A 17,463-nucleotide genomic window follows, 5' to 3' on the forward strand; every position below is an offset into this window, starting at 1 on the left:
TTTTAAGCACAATTTTGAAGCCGTGAGCTCCCTCTCTTGATAATTCTTTTCTTCGGATCACCAACTTGTGTTCTAGTGTGTTTGCGTACACGCAACCATTTGAGATCAGAGACACTGTCTGTTCCCTTGAATGCAGCCTGAACATAGTTCTAAAGGGTGAAGTATGTATTTCAGTTTTTCCGAGTTGATTGTCAATCAGAGCGTCCCTTGTGCTTTAAAGTTGTTTGGTTTGTTGCTTTTATTATTTCAGTTACAGGTTCCCCTTCACCCTCACTTTCATTAATAGTTTGCTTTTTCTGCCACTAATACACTTTCAACAACTGCTGCTAGTCCACTCTTATTTTTGGTTAAAATGAGTTCTAGGAAAAGCAAGAGCAATAAAATTTTATAAAGATTTCTCTGGGAATGCCTTCCTGAAAAAATTGAAGACCTTCAGTTTTGCCTTCTTGCTGGTCTGTCGTGCCTTGCCACACGTGCACATTCTGTCTCTGGCATCTCTTCAGGAATGCTGTACTGAAAAGATCAGGTTTCTGAAGTCACCTCTCTATCAGTGGATGTCTCTGCTGTGGATGTGGCTTCACTGGTGTGTATTAATCAAAGACAGACACAGACAAACTGGAGTGAGTTCCGTGGAGGCCCCCAAGCTGGCCAGGGGGCTGGAGTGCTTGCACTATGGGAAGAGGCTGAGGGAGCTGGGAGCCTGCAGGTTTTGGGAGGAGCCCCACTTACCTACAAGGAGTTTGTTGAGGAGATGGAACCAGGCTCTTTGTTGTTGTGCATGATGGGAGGATGGAAAACGATGGGTGTAAGTTGAAACTCAGACCAGAATATAAGGAGAAAGGGGCAGCAGAAGAGGTTGAGAACAGTTGGAACAGGCTGCCCGGACAGGCTGTGCAGGCTCTGTCCTAGGAGGTTTTTAAGACCTGACAAGGTAAAGTCCTGAACAACCTGCTCTGACCTCACAGCTGGCCTGCCTTTGAGCACGATGTGGACCTGTGGGCCTCCTGAGGTCCTTCTGTGCCTGAATTACCCTGTGATCCTCTTTCAGGCTAGAAACATCCGAAGGTGATAAGGAGCCAAGTCTGGAAGTATCTTACTATCTGCAGTGAAAAATCTTGACTTAGTAGGCATTATTCTTTCTAGCTAATATAATGTTGCTGACTTTTATTGACTTCAGTTCTATCGGTTGAAAGTACCTAACTTCCTGGCTCCTTAATTAAGGAATAAAACTTTAATCCCTAAAATATTCTAACTGACTTAAAAACAGTCTCTTTGTTGCTCTAAACCAATTACCGTGCATCCTCTCTTTTTGCTGTCTAAACACAACAGGATGTCCAGAGTGCATGAGCCAAACAAGACCTAGACTAGATGACTTGATTCCGTATTAAATAATGACAAAATAGCAGTGGTCATTTGTTGTCAAACTTAAAATCATCTGGTGCGTGTTCCTACACTATTTTTGTTTATTAAAACCAGTTTTGTGGTGATTTTTGTTTGCTTGCCTAACTGGTCTCTTCAGGCTATAAATGAAAAGATTTTTCTCTTGCTAAGAGTCTCCTTTGGCTGGTCGCTATCTCCAGATGAAGGGTGAGTGCTGCACCAAAACCATTTCTTTTTCTAGTTTTGTTGTCTGTTGTGTGACTTAGGGAAGTTGTTGGTAAGCTTGGGTTATGCCTGTGTCTGACTCCCATCTGAAAACTTTTGAACTCCTTGGCCAGTTGAAACTCAATATGACACAAAGGAAGGGATCCTAATTGTTAAAAGCTAATGAAAACAGGCAGCTGCCTGGAGGTGAGACATGCCTGTAACAGAATTCTGGTATTTAAACCATCTGAAATGAGAAAATCCACATGGCATCTCCTCTTTCAGGCACACAAACAAGATACCAGCTGCATTAGTTCCACTGTTTGTAAGACTGTTTTTATGTCCCTTTTTGGATAGCCCCGACTCCTAACCATTCCTTGTGCTTTGGTGGGGCTCCACTGAAGTAAATGTCAGTCCCTCTTCCCCAGGAAGCTTAATTATCTTTTTGGCTTTCTTGCCCTATAAAATCCAAATGCATTAAATTGTTGAGATACATAAAGACCCTCTAGGCAGTGTGGTGTGATGATGAATGTTCATTCTTTAATCATGTTCTGCGCTGTCTGACACTTCAGTGACTCAAAATCCTTGTGGGATCTTGTGAAACTTTGTGGAATTCACAACAGTCTTTTATTTCAGTTACTGGATTGCACCTGCAAACCAACAAACTTCTTTACAGAAGAACTGCATCTTCATTTTGTTAAGTAAGATGATAATTTTAAGTGAACCCTTAAAACCTTTCTTTTATAAAATACAGTATTCTAAGGACATTTCCTTCTGGAAAATTAGCTCTAGGCAAGTAAAGGACAGATACCATCTTAAGAAGTTGAATTAAGAAGCCTCTACTCTAGCTATCGAATGTATGACTCCAGAAAAGAGAAACAGATCATACGGTTTTATTCTAACACTTTTGTTATAGCTCTATTAATAATAAAGTTTTGATGAAGTACATGAACCTTGCTAAAGCTGATCTCAGCATGGAATGTCTACAATGGAGTCAGCTACAACCGTTTACTACTTCTTTGAGTAGAGTTTAAAATTTTGATGTTTACATTGAATTTCCAAAGTACACGTAAAAAAAAAAGAAATAGGAAGAGCATTTACATCCATTTTAATTGGTGTCAGGCATAAATTCATAAAAACAAAAGGGGAAGAAAGACCATTTAGCAGAAACCTCAAAAAGTGCAGATACAGATTCATTGAATGACAATCTTTCAAGAGATTCTCCTGTAGGCTTGGCCTTTCTTTTAGACATTACGGTCATTAAACACTGTCACACAAAAGTTCTCAAGATAAATGAAGATGAAAGCATACTGCAGAAACAAACTGCTTGTTCAATACATTTCAATCCGTTTGTGAAGATCTCCTCAGATAATTTACCTTTTTACTGCTTTGCTTCGAGGTAGTCGGTCTCCACCTGTTACAGATTCGTTTGAATTGTTATTACCATAAATCTTTACACGGTGACCTATGCCACAAATTACATAGTATATTAACTTTCGTGCACAAAAATAAAATTGGGAAATAATAATTAAACTTAAAGAACATAGTAAAATCACAATACTATTAAAGGGGAACATCTGAATCTGATATAAATTTGTACTGCAAGAATTTAATGATGGTCAGATGTGAAACTTTAAAAAAAAAAAAGAAAAAGTACATCAAAATGAATAATGCTAGTAGTAATATAAAGCCAAATCACACAAGATCATTTCAAGATCAATGTAATAAATGCTTATTGTTCAGCAGAAAAAAAAAATCAGGAACAATGTACAAAATAATAGTGCAAGAACAGCTGCAACCTATTTGTTCTCATCAGTTTTGAGATTTTGGTTAAAAACTTTACAGCTGGCGAGAGATGCTGCTGAAAAACTCAGATTCCACTCAGTGGGCTGATTAAGGCACATCTTTATGGACTTCAAATGTTCATTTTCTGTGTTCATGTCTATTGAATTCTGCGGCTCCGAGACTTTCACTTGTAGCGTGCTGTGAGAAAAGAAGGTGGGGGTGGGAGAGGGAAAAAAATGAGAAAAAGTTTAGTACACTTCTCTCTTCCCCTGCAAGCAAGCAAACTGGTAAGAGGCAAGATGAGGTGGTGGCAGATTGTGTACACTGTTGGGGTTTGTTGTTGTTTTACTGCGCTGTGTTCCAGAAACACCAAGATCAGAACCTGGCTGTGCTGCACTCCGTGCTGTAAAAGTCGATGGAGCTGAGGTCCTGGTGAGGCGCAGAGACTGTCCCAGGTCCCTCTCCTGCTGGCGCTATGGCTCTGCACAGGAAGAGGTGTGTTCTGCGGGCTGGCCTTTCTTAATTTGCGTCTAGCTGACTACTGTAAAAACATAGAGCAGGAACTGGGCAAGAATTTGAGGTTGGGTTTTTTGCTGACACTGTTAATTCAGTACAGCCATGAAAGGACTAATATATAGACAGTTTTTATTTTGTTTCAACTCAAGGAAAGTAAGTAATACAAGAAGGGAAGGAAACTCAGCCCTTTGTGGGGATCACTAAACAGACTAGGACGGAAGCGTGGATTGAATCATACTCTCATTGTTGCCATGTAGAATCACAGAATGATAAGGATTGGAAGGGACGCTTAAAGGTCATCTAGTCCAACCCCTCTGCACTGAGCAGGGACATCTTCAACTAGATCAGGTCGCTCAGAGCCCCGTCCAGCCCAACCTTGAATGTTTCCAGGGATGGGGCATCTACCACCTCTCTGGGCAACCTGTGCCACAGTTTCACCACCTTCAGCATTAAAAATTTCTTCCTTAATATAAAAAGCACTGTGATTGCCCACACTCAGAAGACAAGAAGGTAGAGTTTGGAAATCCTAATTTCAAACCTCTCCATCCCTGCTAATGGTTTGATTGTTGCTTTTTTTAACTGCCTACCTCCTGCAGTGATCTGTGTCCTATGTGCAATTCATTGTTTCTCACCATCCTTTTCAAAGATTTTAAGAACTGCAAGAATGATACAAAGTTGGAAATATTTCTAATTACTGAGATAAAAAAAAATTGTTCTGTGTATTGTAACTAAGGGTAGGAGGTAACCATCATGCAATAAACTACCTGCACACAATTTCTTCTATAAAAGGGATGCTTAAGTAGCAAAAATATCTCTTAATGGTTCTGACTTGCTGCATTTCAGGAAACCAGGTCCACCACAGGACTTGGGTGCAAATTCTCAAGGACTGAATCTGCTGAAGTGGGTGAACAGTCTAGCTGAGGACATTCAGTAACTATAAGACTATAACCTAAAACACATTAGCTCGTGTTACTGAAATACTATTGACTGACTTTGATTAAACCTTCCAATGTCATGGCAAGAGGGAAAGAGCTTGTGTAACAGCTGAAGTGACAATTCATTGTTACTTTTCACAGAGCATCTGAAACACAATTGTCATTCTTTTACATTTTTATGCAAGCTCTGTAGAAGACAGTGTGCCTTTCTGACATGGTAGTAAAATGCATTTCTAACTTACTGACCCTAGTTCCTAACCTGCAGTAACAGAGGTGCTGCTTCCATAACCTGCATTTCCTTGTGTCCTTATTCTTCTGCCTCTATCTTTTATCTTGTTTTTGCCTTGTACCCTTTTCCTTCATTCTTTTCTTGTTTGCACACACTCTTGTTGCTCAGATCTTTTCCTTCCCGTAGGAAACACAGTGCAAGTGGAGGTGACAGCAAGGTTACTTTCTGGAATTTACAACCTCTTTAGACTTGAACCTTTGCCCTCACTTGCTGCGAGGAAAGTCAAAGCCTTTTCCTATGACCATGGGATGAAGTGTGGATATGAGATGGTGCTAGGGCTGACTCCTGAGGTCTTGCAGCTTTCCTCACCCCTGCTGCTTACGTGCTTTCCAGGCGTGGCCAGGCAGCAAAACTTAAACTCTTGGCAAAGAACAGAAATAATCAACAGCTAAATGAAGAGATAGGGCTGGAATGTTGTTTTGTTTGGGGGTTTGTTGTTTGGGGTTTTTTGTTGTTGTTATCTGAAAGGAACGTAAATGCCTTGGGAATCAAGAAATTCCAAGCTATAAAGTAGTATATACCTGCAAAGTACTTTAAAGAACAGTACTTCTGCTGCATTTAAAGCAGTAGATACATAAACTGTGTTTAATGCTGGGCAAGTGCCAGACAGAAAAACCTAAAGGTTCAGGCTTCTGGAGTGATTTGGCATGTTGCTCCTGTATATAAACTAGGAATTGTACTAAATGGTTATGGCCCATTTTCCAAACACTGCTACTGGTAACAGAGTGTGTACTAGGATTTGCTGTAGTTTTCTGTACAAGGCAGGACTGAATTTGCAAAACTAGAACTGAAATCTTTGCTGGTAATTGTCATGTAGCAATCTACCTCTTAGAGAAGAACTCTAGGAGACTCGAGAGTTTGGCATGTTGAGAATGCATAAAAACAGGAATAGAAAAATGTTAAATTAATGTTTTTTTTCAACTCCTGAGCATGAGTAACATCAACATAAAAAGCCTAAGAATCTTAGGAAATTTTACCTTGATAAAAATCATAGAATGGTTTGGGTTGGAAGGGGCCTTAAAGATCATCTAGTTCCAACCCCCCTGCCCTGGGCAGGGACACCTCCCACGAGACTAGGCTGCTCAAAGCCCCATCCAGCCTGGCCTTGAACACTTCTGCATTAATATATTTGTTAACCAAGAAGAACCACCTAGTCTTTAATCTCACTTTTAATTCTTTTACCTGCAGTGATTTATTTTCTAGCTGTTAATGTAACAAGGTATGCAAATGGCGTATTTAAATAGTATTTTTAAAGCAGAGAATGTAATTAAGGTGTAAAATTAAATAGAAGCAGTTGAATTTCTCCACCCAGATGCATCAATAGATTCTACTCTAGATTTTGTTCCGCTCTGCTTACAAAAGGTGCACTGTGCATTAAGCATTCCTACGAAAGAGAGATGTTCCATACAACAACCCTCCTGTCAGGAAGAACTGCCGGCTACAGCCTGATGCTACCAGAAGCCATGAACTCTGTTTCGGTAGAGCTTGGAATTAAGCTGTTGAGTATCTCTACTCCACATCTTCCCGGAGTGCACCAGTGAGAGGACGGCGGTGCCTTTAACTTCCCAGACAACAGGCATTTACTGATCTTATATAATGGTCTCTAAAAAGGTTAAAATTTCCAATTCTCAAGCCATCTGTTTACTATTCCACAATTATAATCTATTTTGTTTTTATTCATTTGGGATTGATGCAGTTAAGCAGCTTCCGTGCATGTGATTTGTGGAAGTCAGCTACAGGTGCTTCTGTAACATGGGATATTCAATAGTTGTGCTTTCACTAGTGAATTTGAAGACAGACTAACACTGCTAAAAGCCTAGTAAAAAAGAATGAAGTAGTCTTTATTTTTTTTAACTTCTTTGTATCATAAACTAGTGCTATTTCTTCAAAATTCAAATGATTTTCTTCATCTTTAATTACACTACCCTCTATGCCCTTGTCCTCTTAACTGCTCTTCAAGTGCTTGAAGAGTATTTACTGCTTAATTTAAAAGATTTCATATTTCAGAGTGTACAATAACTGGATTAACCATAACATGCATAACCGAGGCTGTGGACACACTAAGGTCCTGTACAGCGCCAGGACACGCTGTTTTGTCAGTGCAAACTGAGGATGTCCTCGTGTGCTCTTGGCTTTCTTCGGATGCTACTGCACACAAAACCAACGTGGTTTTGGACAACTGTCAGCGATGGCTCCAGGATTTTTTTCATGTGTCAACTCTCAATTCCCAAATCACCGTTACTGAATCATCTCTCAATTTACTATCTTTCAACAGCGTAGGAAGAAGAGGCAATTGCATATGTTATTCTAACAAATCATAGCAGCCCACTCAGAATAATGCTGATGGATGCTGAAGTCCTATCTAGTCTCCCCTGGCTAAGCAGACAACCCTATGTGTGGTAAAGTCTCCAGGTCTGCTAGGGCCTAAAAGGATCATCTCTCTTCATAAAATTTTCCTCGTGTCATTAAAGCAAAGGGAATTAAATACAAAGTTCTTTGAATTCAATCTTCTACTAAAACAAGCAACAAGGGGCCTTCCCATGCTCCAAAGAGCTAAAGCAAACCCTGCTCTTTTCCACACTTCCAGTTAAAACTGCTTGAATACAAGTATTGCTTTGTGACATTTTGTGTGCGTTTCTGTAGTTTTACCCAAATCATTGTTATGATAACAGAAATACTGCTTTTTAATAGGAGGATGCGAGAGCAATACTGGATAAGTCGATAGGCTGCCAAGCACAAAAAGAAAACAACATGCTTTGAGCGTCTTATTTTCTGTACAGTTTGAAACTGTATTCTTCAGGAAAAAGAGGAATTTGACACCTGTTTTATGAAAATTACAAAGTTAAAAAAAATGTGGTTCTTTTGCTGAGTTAATCTGTGTCTACAACATGTCAAGGCCATGCAGAAAAAGTAGGAATAGGGATAAATGTTTCTTATCTGTCACCTACCAAAGTGATTGCCATCAAACATCGTGGTTTTTTTACGCTGTAAAATTACTATGAAAGTACCACTGTCAGGTTTCTCTAAACCTTTTGCAACACTTATTTCATAGATAAAAACGTCTCCTTCCCAACCAGCTGAGAACTTGGTCAAACTGCTTTTTACCCTTCTGTCTGATAAAAATTCTGCAAACTGCACTTGTTAAACACCACCATCAATGATGTGCCAATGGATAGCTCAGAAAGCACAAGAGCATTCGTGATATATAGCACTGATTTAAGGCTTTTACAGAAAGGTTTCAAAAAAATACTGAGAAGAAATAATAAAACTTCAGCATCATAAAAAAATTTTTTCTGTACAAATTACTCGAACATTTCCCAGGAAGGGAAATAGTGGAATATATTAGGTTAAAGTCTACGGTGACTATAGTAGCCTCAGCATGCTTTCCACCAGAGATTGATTTGATAATGCAACATACATCGTTGAAATTAAAGCAAACCAAGCACGCACAGTCAGATTTATTGTCTCTCAAATTTAAACTCATCTTTCCACAATGCCAAAATGCAACAACAAAGAAATCTACAAAGAAAGGTCTCACTTCCATTTATCAAATAGATTCTGTCTTCATAATAAGAAATAATATTTTTCAGATGAGTGGGTGGAATCCCATTTGGGAATCAAGAGAGAAAAAAAGAAATGCCCTGGAAGTAGATGGCGTACTCAACTAGATCAAAGCAGCTGGGGAGATAAGCTATATTCAGGGAGTCTTTTAAAAATTAGACATAAGAGCTAGGATTAACACAGCTGGAACAGTAAAACAAATAAAACAGTCTGCAAGACAGAACCAAGAGAGGAGGTGGACTGAATGGAGACAAAAAGACAGGGTGAGGAGTCAGAATCAGCCATAGTCCCAGACTGAAATTATGGTGGAAAAGTTTCTTTTGCTCTTCACACTGACTCAGAAATGTTTTCCTGGGTTGAGGGGAAAAAAAAAAGGGTGGGAAGAAACAAGGATATAGGAATGAAATACATACATACAAAACACATGAGAAATGTGACTAAAAGAGGCTCGTAGGAATTTGCTGAGCACTTGTGGCACATCAGTGAAAGAGGATTACTTACTGGTCGCTATTTCCTGAAACTATATATTGAAATAGCCACACGCTGTTGAAGCTTTAAGCGTAACTTGCACAGAGACAAAATTATATAGCGGTGGATGCTTGTTGCACCTTTTACATCAGTAATTCCTTGTTGAAGAACACAGCAGTAAAACCAAACAGCACATAGCACGCATTTTCAGGTAAAGCTTTGGCAAGTGGAACAGATGACGACAGTTTCAGAGTGCAGTCACAGAAATAACACGACTTTCTCCCCCAAACCAGTCAGCTACAGAAAATGTTTTCGCTCCCTTAAATATAACAGATCATAGGCAACATAAAAGGTTTAAATTGCAACTTCACTGCAGAAATGAGGAATTGAAACAAGTACTAAAAAAAGAAATTAATCAATCAATCAGACTTGTGCAGCCATGAAGTACAGAGTTCAGTGCTGATGGCTCCCCAGAATACGGGACAGATTTGAACGTATGTTGACAAGTTGAAGTATAGACAATGTTCCTGCCCCCTTTTAAAGTTACAATTATTTAAAGCAGCTTGACTTCAAAAGTTTTGAAGAACTGTGATCTTTTTGACAAATATCACTGTTTCGTGGCAATAGAGATTATTTAGCAGTCCACAGAAGGCACAGGGTTCTTCAAGAACAAGGAAGCAAAATATTAATGTGGATGTGATAAAATTTTAGGGCATAATTTACTAGTGACACTAGTATTATACCTGTTAAATAAAAATATAGCCCTGTGATCTCAAATCGTTCATAGCATGCTGTCTTTAAAGATCTTGGAAACAAAAAAACAGCTAAGAATCTATCAGTTAAAAGGAAGCATCATTAATTTTATGATGAACATCATAATTAATTCTTAACATCTAGGCACCACCGTGAAACAGGTCTGCCTCTGACCATCAGTTCCATGAAAGAAAACTCCCTAATTTCTACCCATTATTAGAAGCTAGTAGCATGCAAATAAATTAAAAAAAAACCCTAAACACCTGTTGTGCAGATGAGAAGTGTTGCATTTGCCTTAGAAACATTCTGTAACAGAAACTTTTTTTTTGCTATTTTTATTCTATTTATTCATAATTAAAAATGGTTTTGAATGAGGTAAGGCTTGGAGGTTCAGAACCAAGTATGCTGGTTCGGGCTGTTCTCAGAGGAAACAGAATGCCACCGTCTCAATACTGTGCTGAAGACAGCCACGTAAATCTTGTCATTTGAGCTGGATTAATCTCAAATCTTCAATTCATAATAGTTTTTTGACATTACAAATGCAATCATATTATGGAGGGAGATCATCTCAGAAAAATGATGAGACAGTCCCTGGGAGGTTTATAAGCCACCAGACTTCTGAATTAAGGAAGGTCAAACAATAATTTGCAAATAAGTCATTTCCTTTTCTGAAATTTCTAATACTTAAATATAATTTAAGAACAGCTGTGAGTAGTAAACTGATAAATATGAAATGTCTCAGGAACAAAGACGATATACAAAAGAATTTCTTCAAACACACAGGTCTCGAACTTTAAACTAGAAAGATGGGTAAGAAACACCACCACAATTTTAAGAATGGATACCTTAAGTATAGCTTTTAAATTTATATTTGTATTGTAAATAAATTTATTATAATTTAAAAATAAATGATTGGTACTGAATGTTTTGAAATTTATGCTAAGTAAGTGCCCCAATAAGAACATTGAAACGTAACTTTACTCTTTTTCTCCAAAATTTAGGCTCCATTCCAAATGGAAAACATGACACACAGATAAAAAAGAACCAGCTGAGTGAGAATAAGACAATATTTTTGGGGATTAAGAAAAACATAAGTACACAATGACAAATATACAGTAAAAAACAAAAAAGAGAGTGGAACTGCGCTGCCCTCATTCCGCAGGGCTCCGAGAGCATACTTTGGCACTCACAAACACACAGCTTGGAAAAAAGAAAGCTGATGCGTGATCGAGTTTGATACTAAAGGAGAACAAAGTCTGAAGAGAGGATGCAGAGACGAGGATGTGGAACAAACAGAGCCTAATGGTCTGAATGGTGGTTCAGACGTGGCTCTGAATAAAATAAATGCATAAAAGCAATGGTGTGAAATAAACAGTTCGGCAGGGACCATGGCAAAGTACGGATGCAGGTCAGGCAGTTCTTTAACAAAGGTGTAGGTGGCTGTAGTGGATCACATACGAAGCAAAAATCAGTGCTATACTGCTGGGATAGCTACTAACATTGGCAGACGTAGCCAATGACAACGGTGTAACTTTTATTGTGGGAGCTCAAGCGTTATGAGAAGTTAGACATCCTGTTTGAGCTCATCAGCCTCCCTGAGAACTTTCTAGGCTTCTGTGAGAGACCTGCTCTGGCAAGGGGGTTGGGCTAGATGATCTCCAGAGGTCCCTTCCAACCCCCATCATTCTGTGATTCTGTGTGAAAAAAAGGTAGAAAGGAAAACAGGTGGTCTGCCTTACTAAAGTAAGCATTTACATAAGAAAAGAAGTCGGTCAGATGAAAGCTGGCAATCCCATAAAGAGGAAAAAGAAATAACAGACGGAAGAGATACGAAAACTGAAGTAATTCAAGATGATACCTTAGGCATGGAAAGGAGAAGATGGAGAGAGATGTGTCTCAAGAACAGCATTATTTTATCGAGGTACACTGCAACCAATCAAAACATAATTTTGAGTCATAACCTGGTTAGGAACTTGATAAAAACGTGTGGAGTACATTTTAATTACTGCTCAGTTACAATAACTTCAATATTTTATTTGACTAGCACTGAAATAATTTATATTTTCTTTTCTATCTTTTTAATAAGGCGCTATGAAAATAGTAATTAAATAGTAATTAAAAATGCCAATTAAATTCTAAATTAGGACCTCAATCTAGGTTCTGTTTGCTGTATTTCAAAGAAGTGTTTTTCTCTTAAAATGGTACATTAGAAATGTTCTCGGTTCATAGGTAGCAGATACCCCTATACAAATACACATAGGTATAGGTCCATAAATCATACATTTCTATATACTTGTATTTGTTAAAAAACATAACTTGGGTTTCCAAACATTTTCTTCTGATTTATTTTAAAATATCTCATAATATCTTTTAAATAACGAGGAAGTAAACTTTGTTAATGAGGACCCCATAACCTTTCTTTGCTGGATGACACCCCCGAGAACACCACCATGTTTCCCATTTGACTGAGGCCACAGAGCGTGACACCACCTCAGTTACCACTGAGAGCAAAAGCGCCAGGCCAGGACGGTGCAGTGGTGCGTGCACGTGAATGCAAAATGCTGCTCTAAAAATCTTGGGCTTCCCAGATAAAACAATGTCCATTCAGATACATCCATCTAATTAGGTGTTGATCGTTGTAAAAACATCTGGCTTAATTGCAACCTGAAGGCTGTCGACAGCTTTCAGAAAGGCTGAGCGTGCCAGGGAACACCCAAGAGTCAAGGCTGTTTTGAAGGGCAGAGTGTCCTTCATGTTGACCATAGGAAACACCAGAGAAAAAAATAAAAAGCCTTATGATAAGAAAATTCTGTTCTTATGGCAAAAATCTCATTTGTATTGAATTAATATCCTACTACCAAATGAATACAAGGAAGAAGGAACATAAAAAATGAAATATAATTTCTAACAGCTGCCAAATATTTACCTACATTTGAAACAAAATTTTGGGTAAGTTCATAAGATTTAAGATTTAACACCACTCTGCAAAGCCCTACAAACAAATGTTTAGACTTTGTCCTGAAATACTTTAAAATAATGAAAACACGTCTATTAGTCTCAAATCTTATTTAAAGAATTGCTTTAAGGCACAGCTGTGTAAGTATAGCAAAACAAACGGACACCGCTATCAAAAGGATAAACAGTGAATAAATGCGGCATTATATTTGGCTTGACAATCTGAAGGAGGTGTCAAATCATCAAAGGACAGGCTATAACTACCTTTTGATTGAGTGAAAGAGGAATTAGGGAAGGAAATTTGGTGAACATCCGCCCCTTACTACTAGCTTTAGCAGATAGCAATAGAGGAACACAAAGTGAGGCAGAGTACACGCGCCTCTAGGAATTAAAGCATCTTCCTTGAGCAGGAATACTTTCCCAGAGCTCAACACCAAAATGTGGAATATTTTATAGTATAACTATAGTTATATAGTTATATATATAGTATATATACATATACTATATATATATATATATATAGTATAACTAACCTGCTTTGTGCTGGTCAGACTACGTGAATACTTTATTTACAAGTTACAACACAGGCTGTATTGATCGACCTTTTGATTGATCCTTTTCTATCTAACATCAGTCAAAGCTCCTCTTTAAGGCAATAAACTCTTAACAGAAGAGAGGATTTTAAAAAGGATATGTACTTGTCGTATTTTCAAAAGCACTAGGCAGGCCTGGGAAAACTACCATTTTCTCTTCTAGAGAAAGGCTTAAGCAAAAAGACAGAAGCCTACATTTATATAGTATTATCAGTTCCCTAAAGAAAGCTGAAAAAATGAACCACTTCCTCAGGACTGAGAACAAATAGGAAAGCAATGAATATGAGTTTCTCAGTTTTTGAGGAAAAAAAATGAAAAAGAGATAACTAAACAATACTTAATTAAATGATGAAAAAACACACCCCAGTTATGTATAAAACACAAAGGCAAATGATCATGACACTACGCTACAGAAATTTCCTTGCAGGTAGAGAAAATGAAAGACTTCAGGGTTGAGTTCTTTGAAAGAAGTCTACTATTCAAAAAAGCAAAAGTTCCTTAGCTCAGAACCCCCAAAGAACACGAGGAACAGCATACCCACGGCAATATGTAAATGGCCACAGTTTAAAACAAAACAGCACCCAAAAGAGCGAAAGACAAGGGAAGGACAGACTACAGAACTGCGTTCGGCAAGTGGAATTCCAGAGTGTAACCAAGATGGAGTATTAGACTGTGGTACTGGGGCTGCTCTTGGGGCATTAAGGGGAATGAGGCAGAGACCATTAAGTTCATTAAATGGCTCAGGATTTATTATGCACGTATAGTCAACTATATATCAAGTTTACCTTTCTGCTTTTATACTTCTGCGTTACAAATGGCCCACTTACTGAGAACAGTCATTCATTTCAATATCATTTCTACATTTTCTATTAATTTTCTTACTTTGTTTTATGACTGTCTGTGAAAAAGTAACTTCTTGTCTGGCAATTACAGTTATGAAAATTTCTATCTGCTTATTCTGCATCACAGGTGAAACTTACTCTGAACCCAAGTAACCTTCTGATGAAAAGCCTTTGCGAAAAGAGCTAAGACGTGGCTGTTGAAAAGGATTTCTCAGAATCAACAGATACAATGACTTACAGTATGTCTCTCTCGCATTTTACCTAACCCAATATTTTAAATCTGTTTCACGTTAGGAGTGTAGAAAGTGCTCCTTCATGAAAGACAGAGGTGGAGACTTGCTAAAACCAATCTTTTTTTGTCACTAGGTCATTGGTGTGAGACTAACGTCTTCCACAGGAGTAGGAAAGCGATTCCTATAGTGTAGCCTTATCGCCACTGGATTGCAACGATACTGGAATATTAATGCCATATTAATGCCATACTAATAGCGATATGTAAAAAGAGATCATAAAATTTTCCCTTACGATTTTAAGAAAATTTATGGTAACAGAAGTCAAGTTTAAGAAAAGTTTTGTCTGTTGTATTAACATAGGTGTTATTTTCCACGCACAACTGAGAGACCAATTAGACTCATAAAAATACCAACTTTTCAGTTAGATTCGTAACTCTTGTAGTAGTCAACTTTGAAATTATTACAAAGATTAGCAAATTCTCATTTTAAGACCTGCACTAATTTGATCTCATTAAGATAGCATTTAAAAACAGCATTCAAACAGAATGAAAATTTAAAATTGAATTTATATTCCCTGCCAACAAATACAATAGATTTTCTTCTAAAACTCCAGACTACTTGAAGAAAAGCCAAATTGTAAGGAAGAAAATGGAAAAGTTAATCTTAGATGAAGAAAATATCCTAGCTTCAAGTGATCGGAATTGATTGTTATTTTTAAAAGCTTTTCAATGGGAACTCCCACCCTGATACAAAGGAATGTCATGTCATCACAGCACGCAGTACTGCCTGCTACTGTAGTAGGCGCACAGCATCCTTTGCATCTCTGATAAATCCACACCCCTGAAGAAGATTGTTAAAACACTCATTACATTGTAAATTCCTAAAATGGAGTCTTCAATTGTGTCACATTTTATTGTTGGATAATTTCTTTTATTTTAGCTTGGGTCTTTTGAAGCCTTTTTGGATCTAGTTTGGCCAAGTCCAAAGCACGTGAATGTGATCTTCAGTCTTGTGAGGAAACACACTGAACCACCCTCATGGAGAGAAATACGCTTTCCTGAAAACATGTTTACGTAATTTTCTTTGACACCACAGACAGTAATAATGTTTCGGTGTTGCTAAAGAAATTAAAATGGTCAGAACAATGGTTTACAATAAAAGGGAACTGCCCCAACACATCAAATGCATTGTTGAAGCAACAGCTCAGAAGTCAAGTATTAACAAACAGCATAGAGACCAACGTATCTACCATCCACCTTATCTTGAATAAAACAGGCAATAGGAAAAGGCAACTAACTCTCTTCTCTTGCTACAATGAGCACGACTAGTTTGAGTTGCTTGATACTACCTTGAGCTGTAAAAACTCAAATGCTTTATTCCCACTTGCACATTCTAACAAAAATTGAGTATACATGAAAATTCAATAACAACGTTCTGCCTACCTGCCACAACGCTTTACAATAAAACAGCATCACAACACCTCTCTTTGAAGAATATTTGATAAGACACCAAGATCAGTAAAACTTGAAGAAAAACTTTAAATATTGACCATAAATGTATATATAAGAACATCTCAAGCATGACAACAGAACAATGATATAATTTATGATACCACATCAACAAAAATACAGTCCAAAGAACATATGAATGAATAATGATGTTTTCATGTGCATTAAACTTCCAGATGCAAGAATTATGTTTGAAAATGCATGCATGCACAGCTAGAAATCATGTTGCTTCTTTTTAGCCAGTAGCTACACTGTAGACTAAAAATGTTTATATGATTTCCTTGGCTAGTGCAGACAGTACACGACGTTGAATCAACCTGCCAAAACAAGATATCCTTTTCTATTTCAATCTCCCGATAGTGCAACAGCACCCCTAAAAAAGATTTGGGGTTACAAGTGCGGAGAAAATTCCAGAATCATCATCCTTTGTCTTTTAACATTTCCTTTATCAATGAACTTTTTGTCATATCCTTTCTAAAGACAACGACTGATATGAGAAACTATGAGTAAAAGGGAAAATAACAAAAATTATAAATGAAGTAATGTAAAACAGCAAAACAGTTATCAGATTTCCTAAGGATCCAAAACTAAAGGAGGAAAGTTATCAGGTAAATAAAACTGAGTCCCAATTAAAACTAACATGAGACCGTATCACAGTAATAGGTCTTAGATTGCCATAGCAAGAAAAAGCTTAAAGGTAAATATAATTTGAATGCAAAATTTTCTCAACTACAGTCAAAATTATGAAATAGAAGTATGAGAGAGCTCTTTCTTCATTTGCAAAAAAGAAACAGATAGATGTTACCCTTTCCTTTTCTAGTTCTGGCTTTTTTACAGCAATCTTGTGTCAAGTTTTGAACTCCTTAAAAACAAGCTTTTTATACTGAGCGTGGCCCCAAATCAGTGAATTTAAACACAAAATAATAGCCTAAAGATAAAAAACAGTGTATTGCAGAAAAGCAGGGTTACAGTGAATGAGCTTAATATGAAGAATTTCATATATCACATAAAGCACAAAAGAAATAAAGTATACAAGAGCCATAATATTGTTTATATTACAACTTAAATTAACTCTTCAGTTTATTATTAGGGATAGTTTTCCACAATATAGAATACAAAGGGGGACATAAGATTTTGCTCTGATAATTTGAATATTTTTTTTATTCTTCAGGCAATATAACCAGATTAGCTAATACAATATTGTTTCTAAAAATGAATACTTCTGCAGTAATTTAATTCCTATTGCAGAACTTTTTTTTTTTTTACTTGGTGAGTATTTCACACCTTAGTTATTTTATTGAAACGAATTGAGACTTCTGTTTTAGGAGACCGCTTCACCCAACAGAAGAAATAATTCCAGAAGTGTACCCTCTTTGTAAGTAATATAATGGCCTTTCTGAGATCACAGTTGTATTACAATGTATTATAAATATCTACCTTT

The 17,463-nt window shown here is 37.4% G+C and overlaps 1 protein-coding gene across 3 annotated transcripts in view; it reads right to left on the reverse strand.

The window, feature by feature from the left end:
• Window positions 1-2,463: 2,463 nt before the first annotated feature.
• LCORL (ligand dependent nuclear receptor corepressor like) overlaps window positions 2,464-17,463 on the reverse strand; it is an 85,420-nt gene continuing 70,420 nt past the window's right edge. For 2 of the 3 annotated variants that reach the window (XM_074587686.1, XM_074587689.1), the window contains one exon: window positions 2,464-3,567. In XM_074587686.1, the coding sequence (XP_074443787.1) occupies window positions 3,554-3,567 (14 nt within the window). In that variant the 3' untranslated portion in view covers window positions 2,464-3,553. Of the gene's footprint in view, window positions 3,568-11,749; window positions 11,818-17,463 lie in introns of all 3 variants that reach the window. The other variant, XM_074587683.1, reaches the window with a different exon arrangement.

This window comes from Larus michahellis, chromosome 5 (genome assembly GCF_964199755.1).
Source record: "Larus michahellis chromosome 5, bLarMic1.1, whole genome shotgun sequence".
NCBI lineage: Eukaryota > Metazoa > Chordata > Aves > Charadriiformes > Laridae > Larus > Larus michahellis.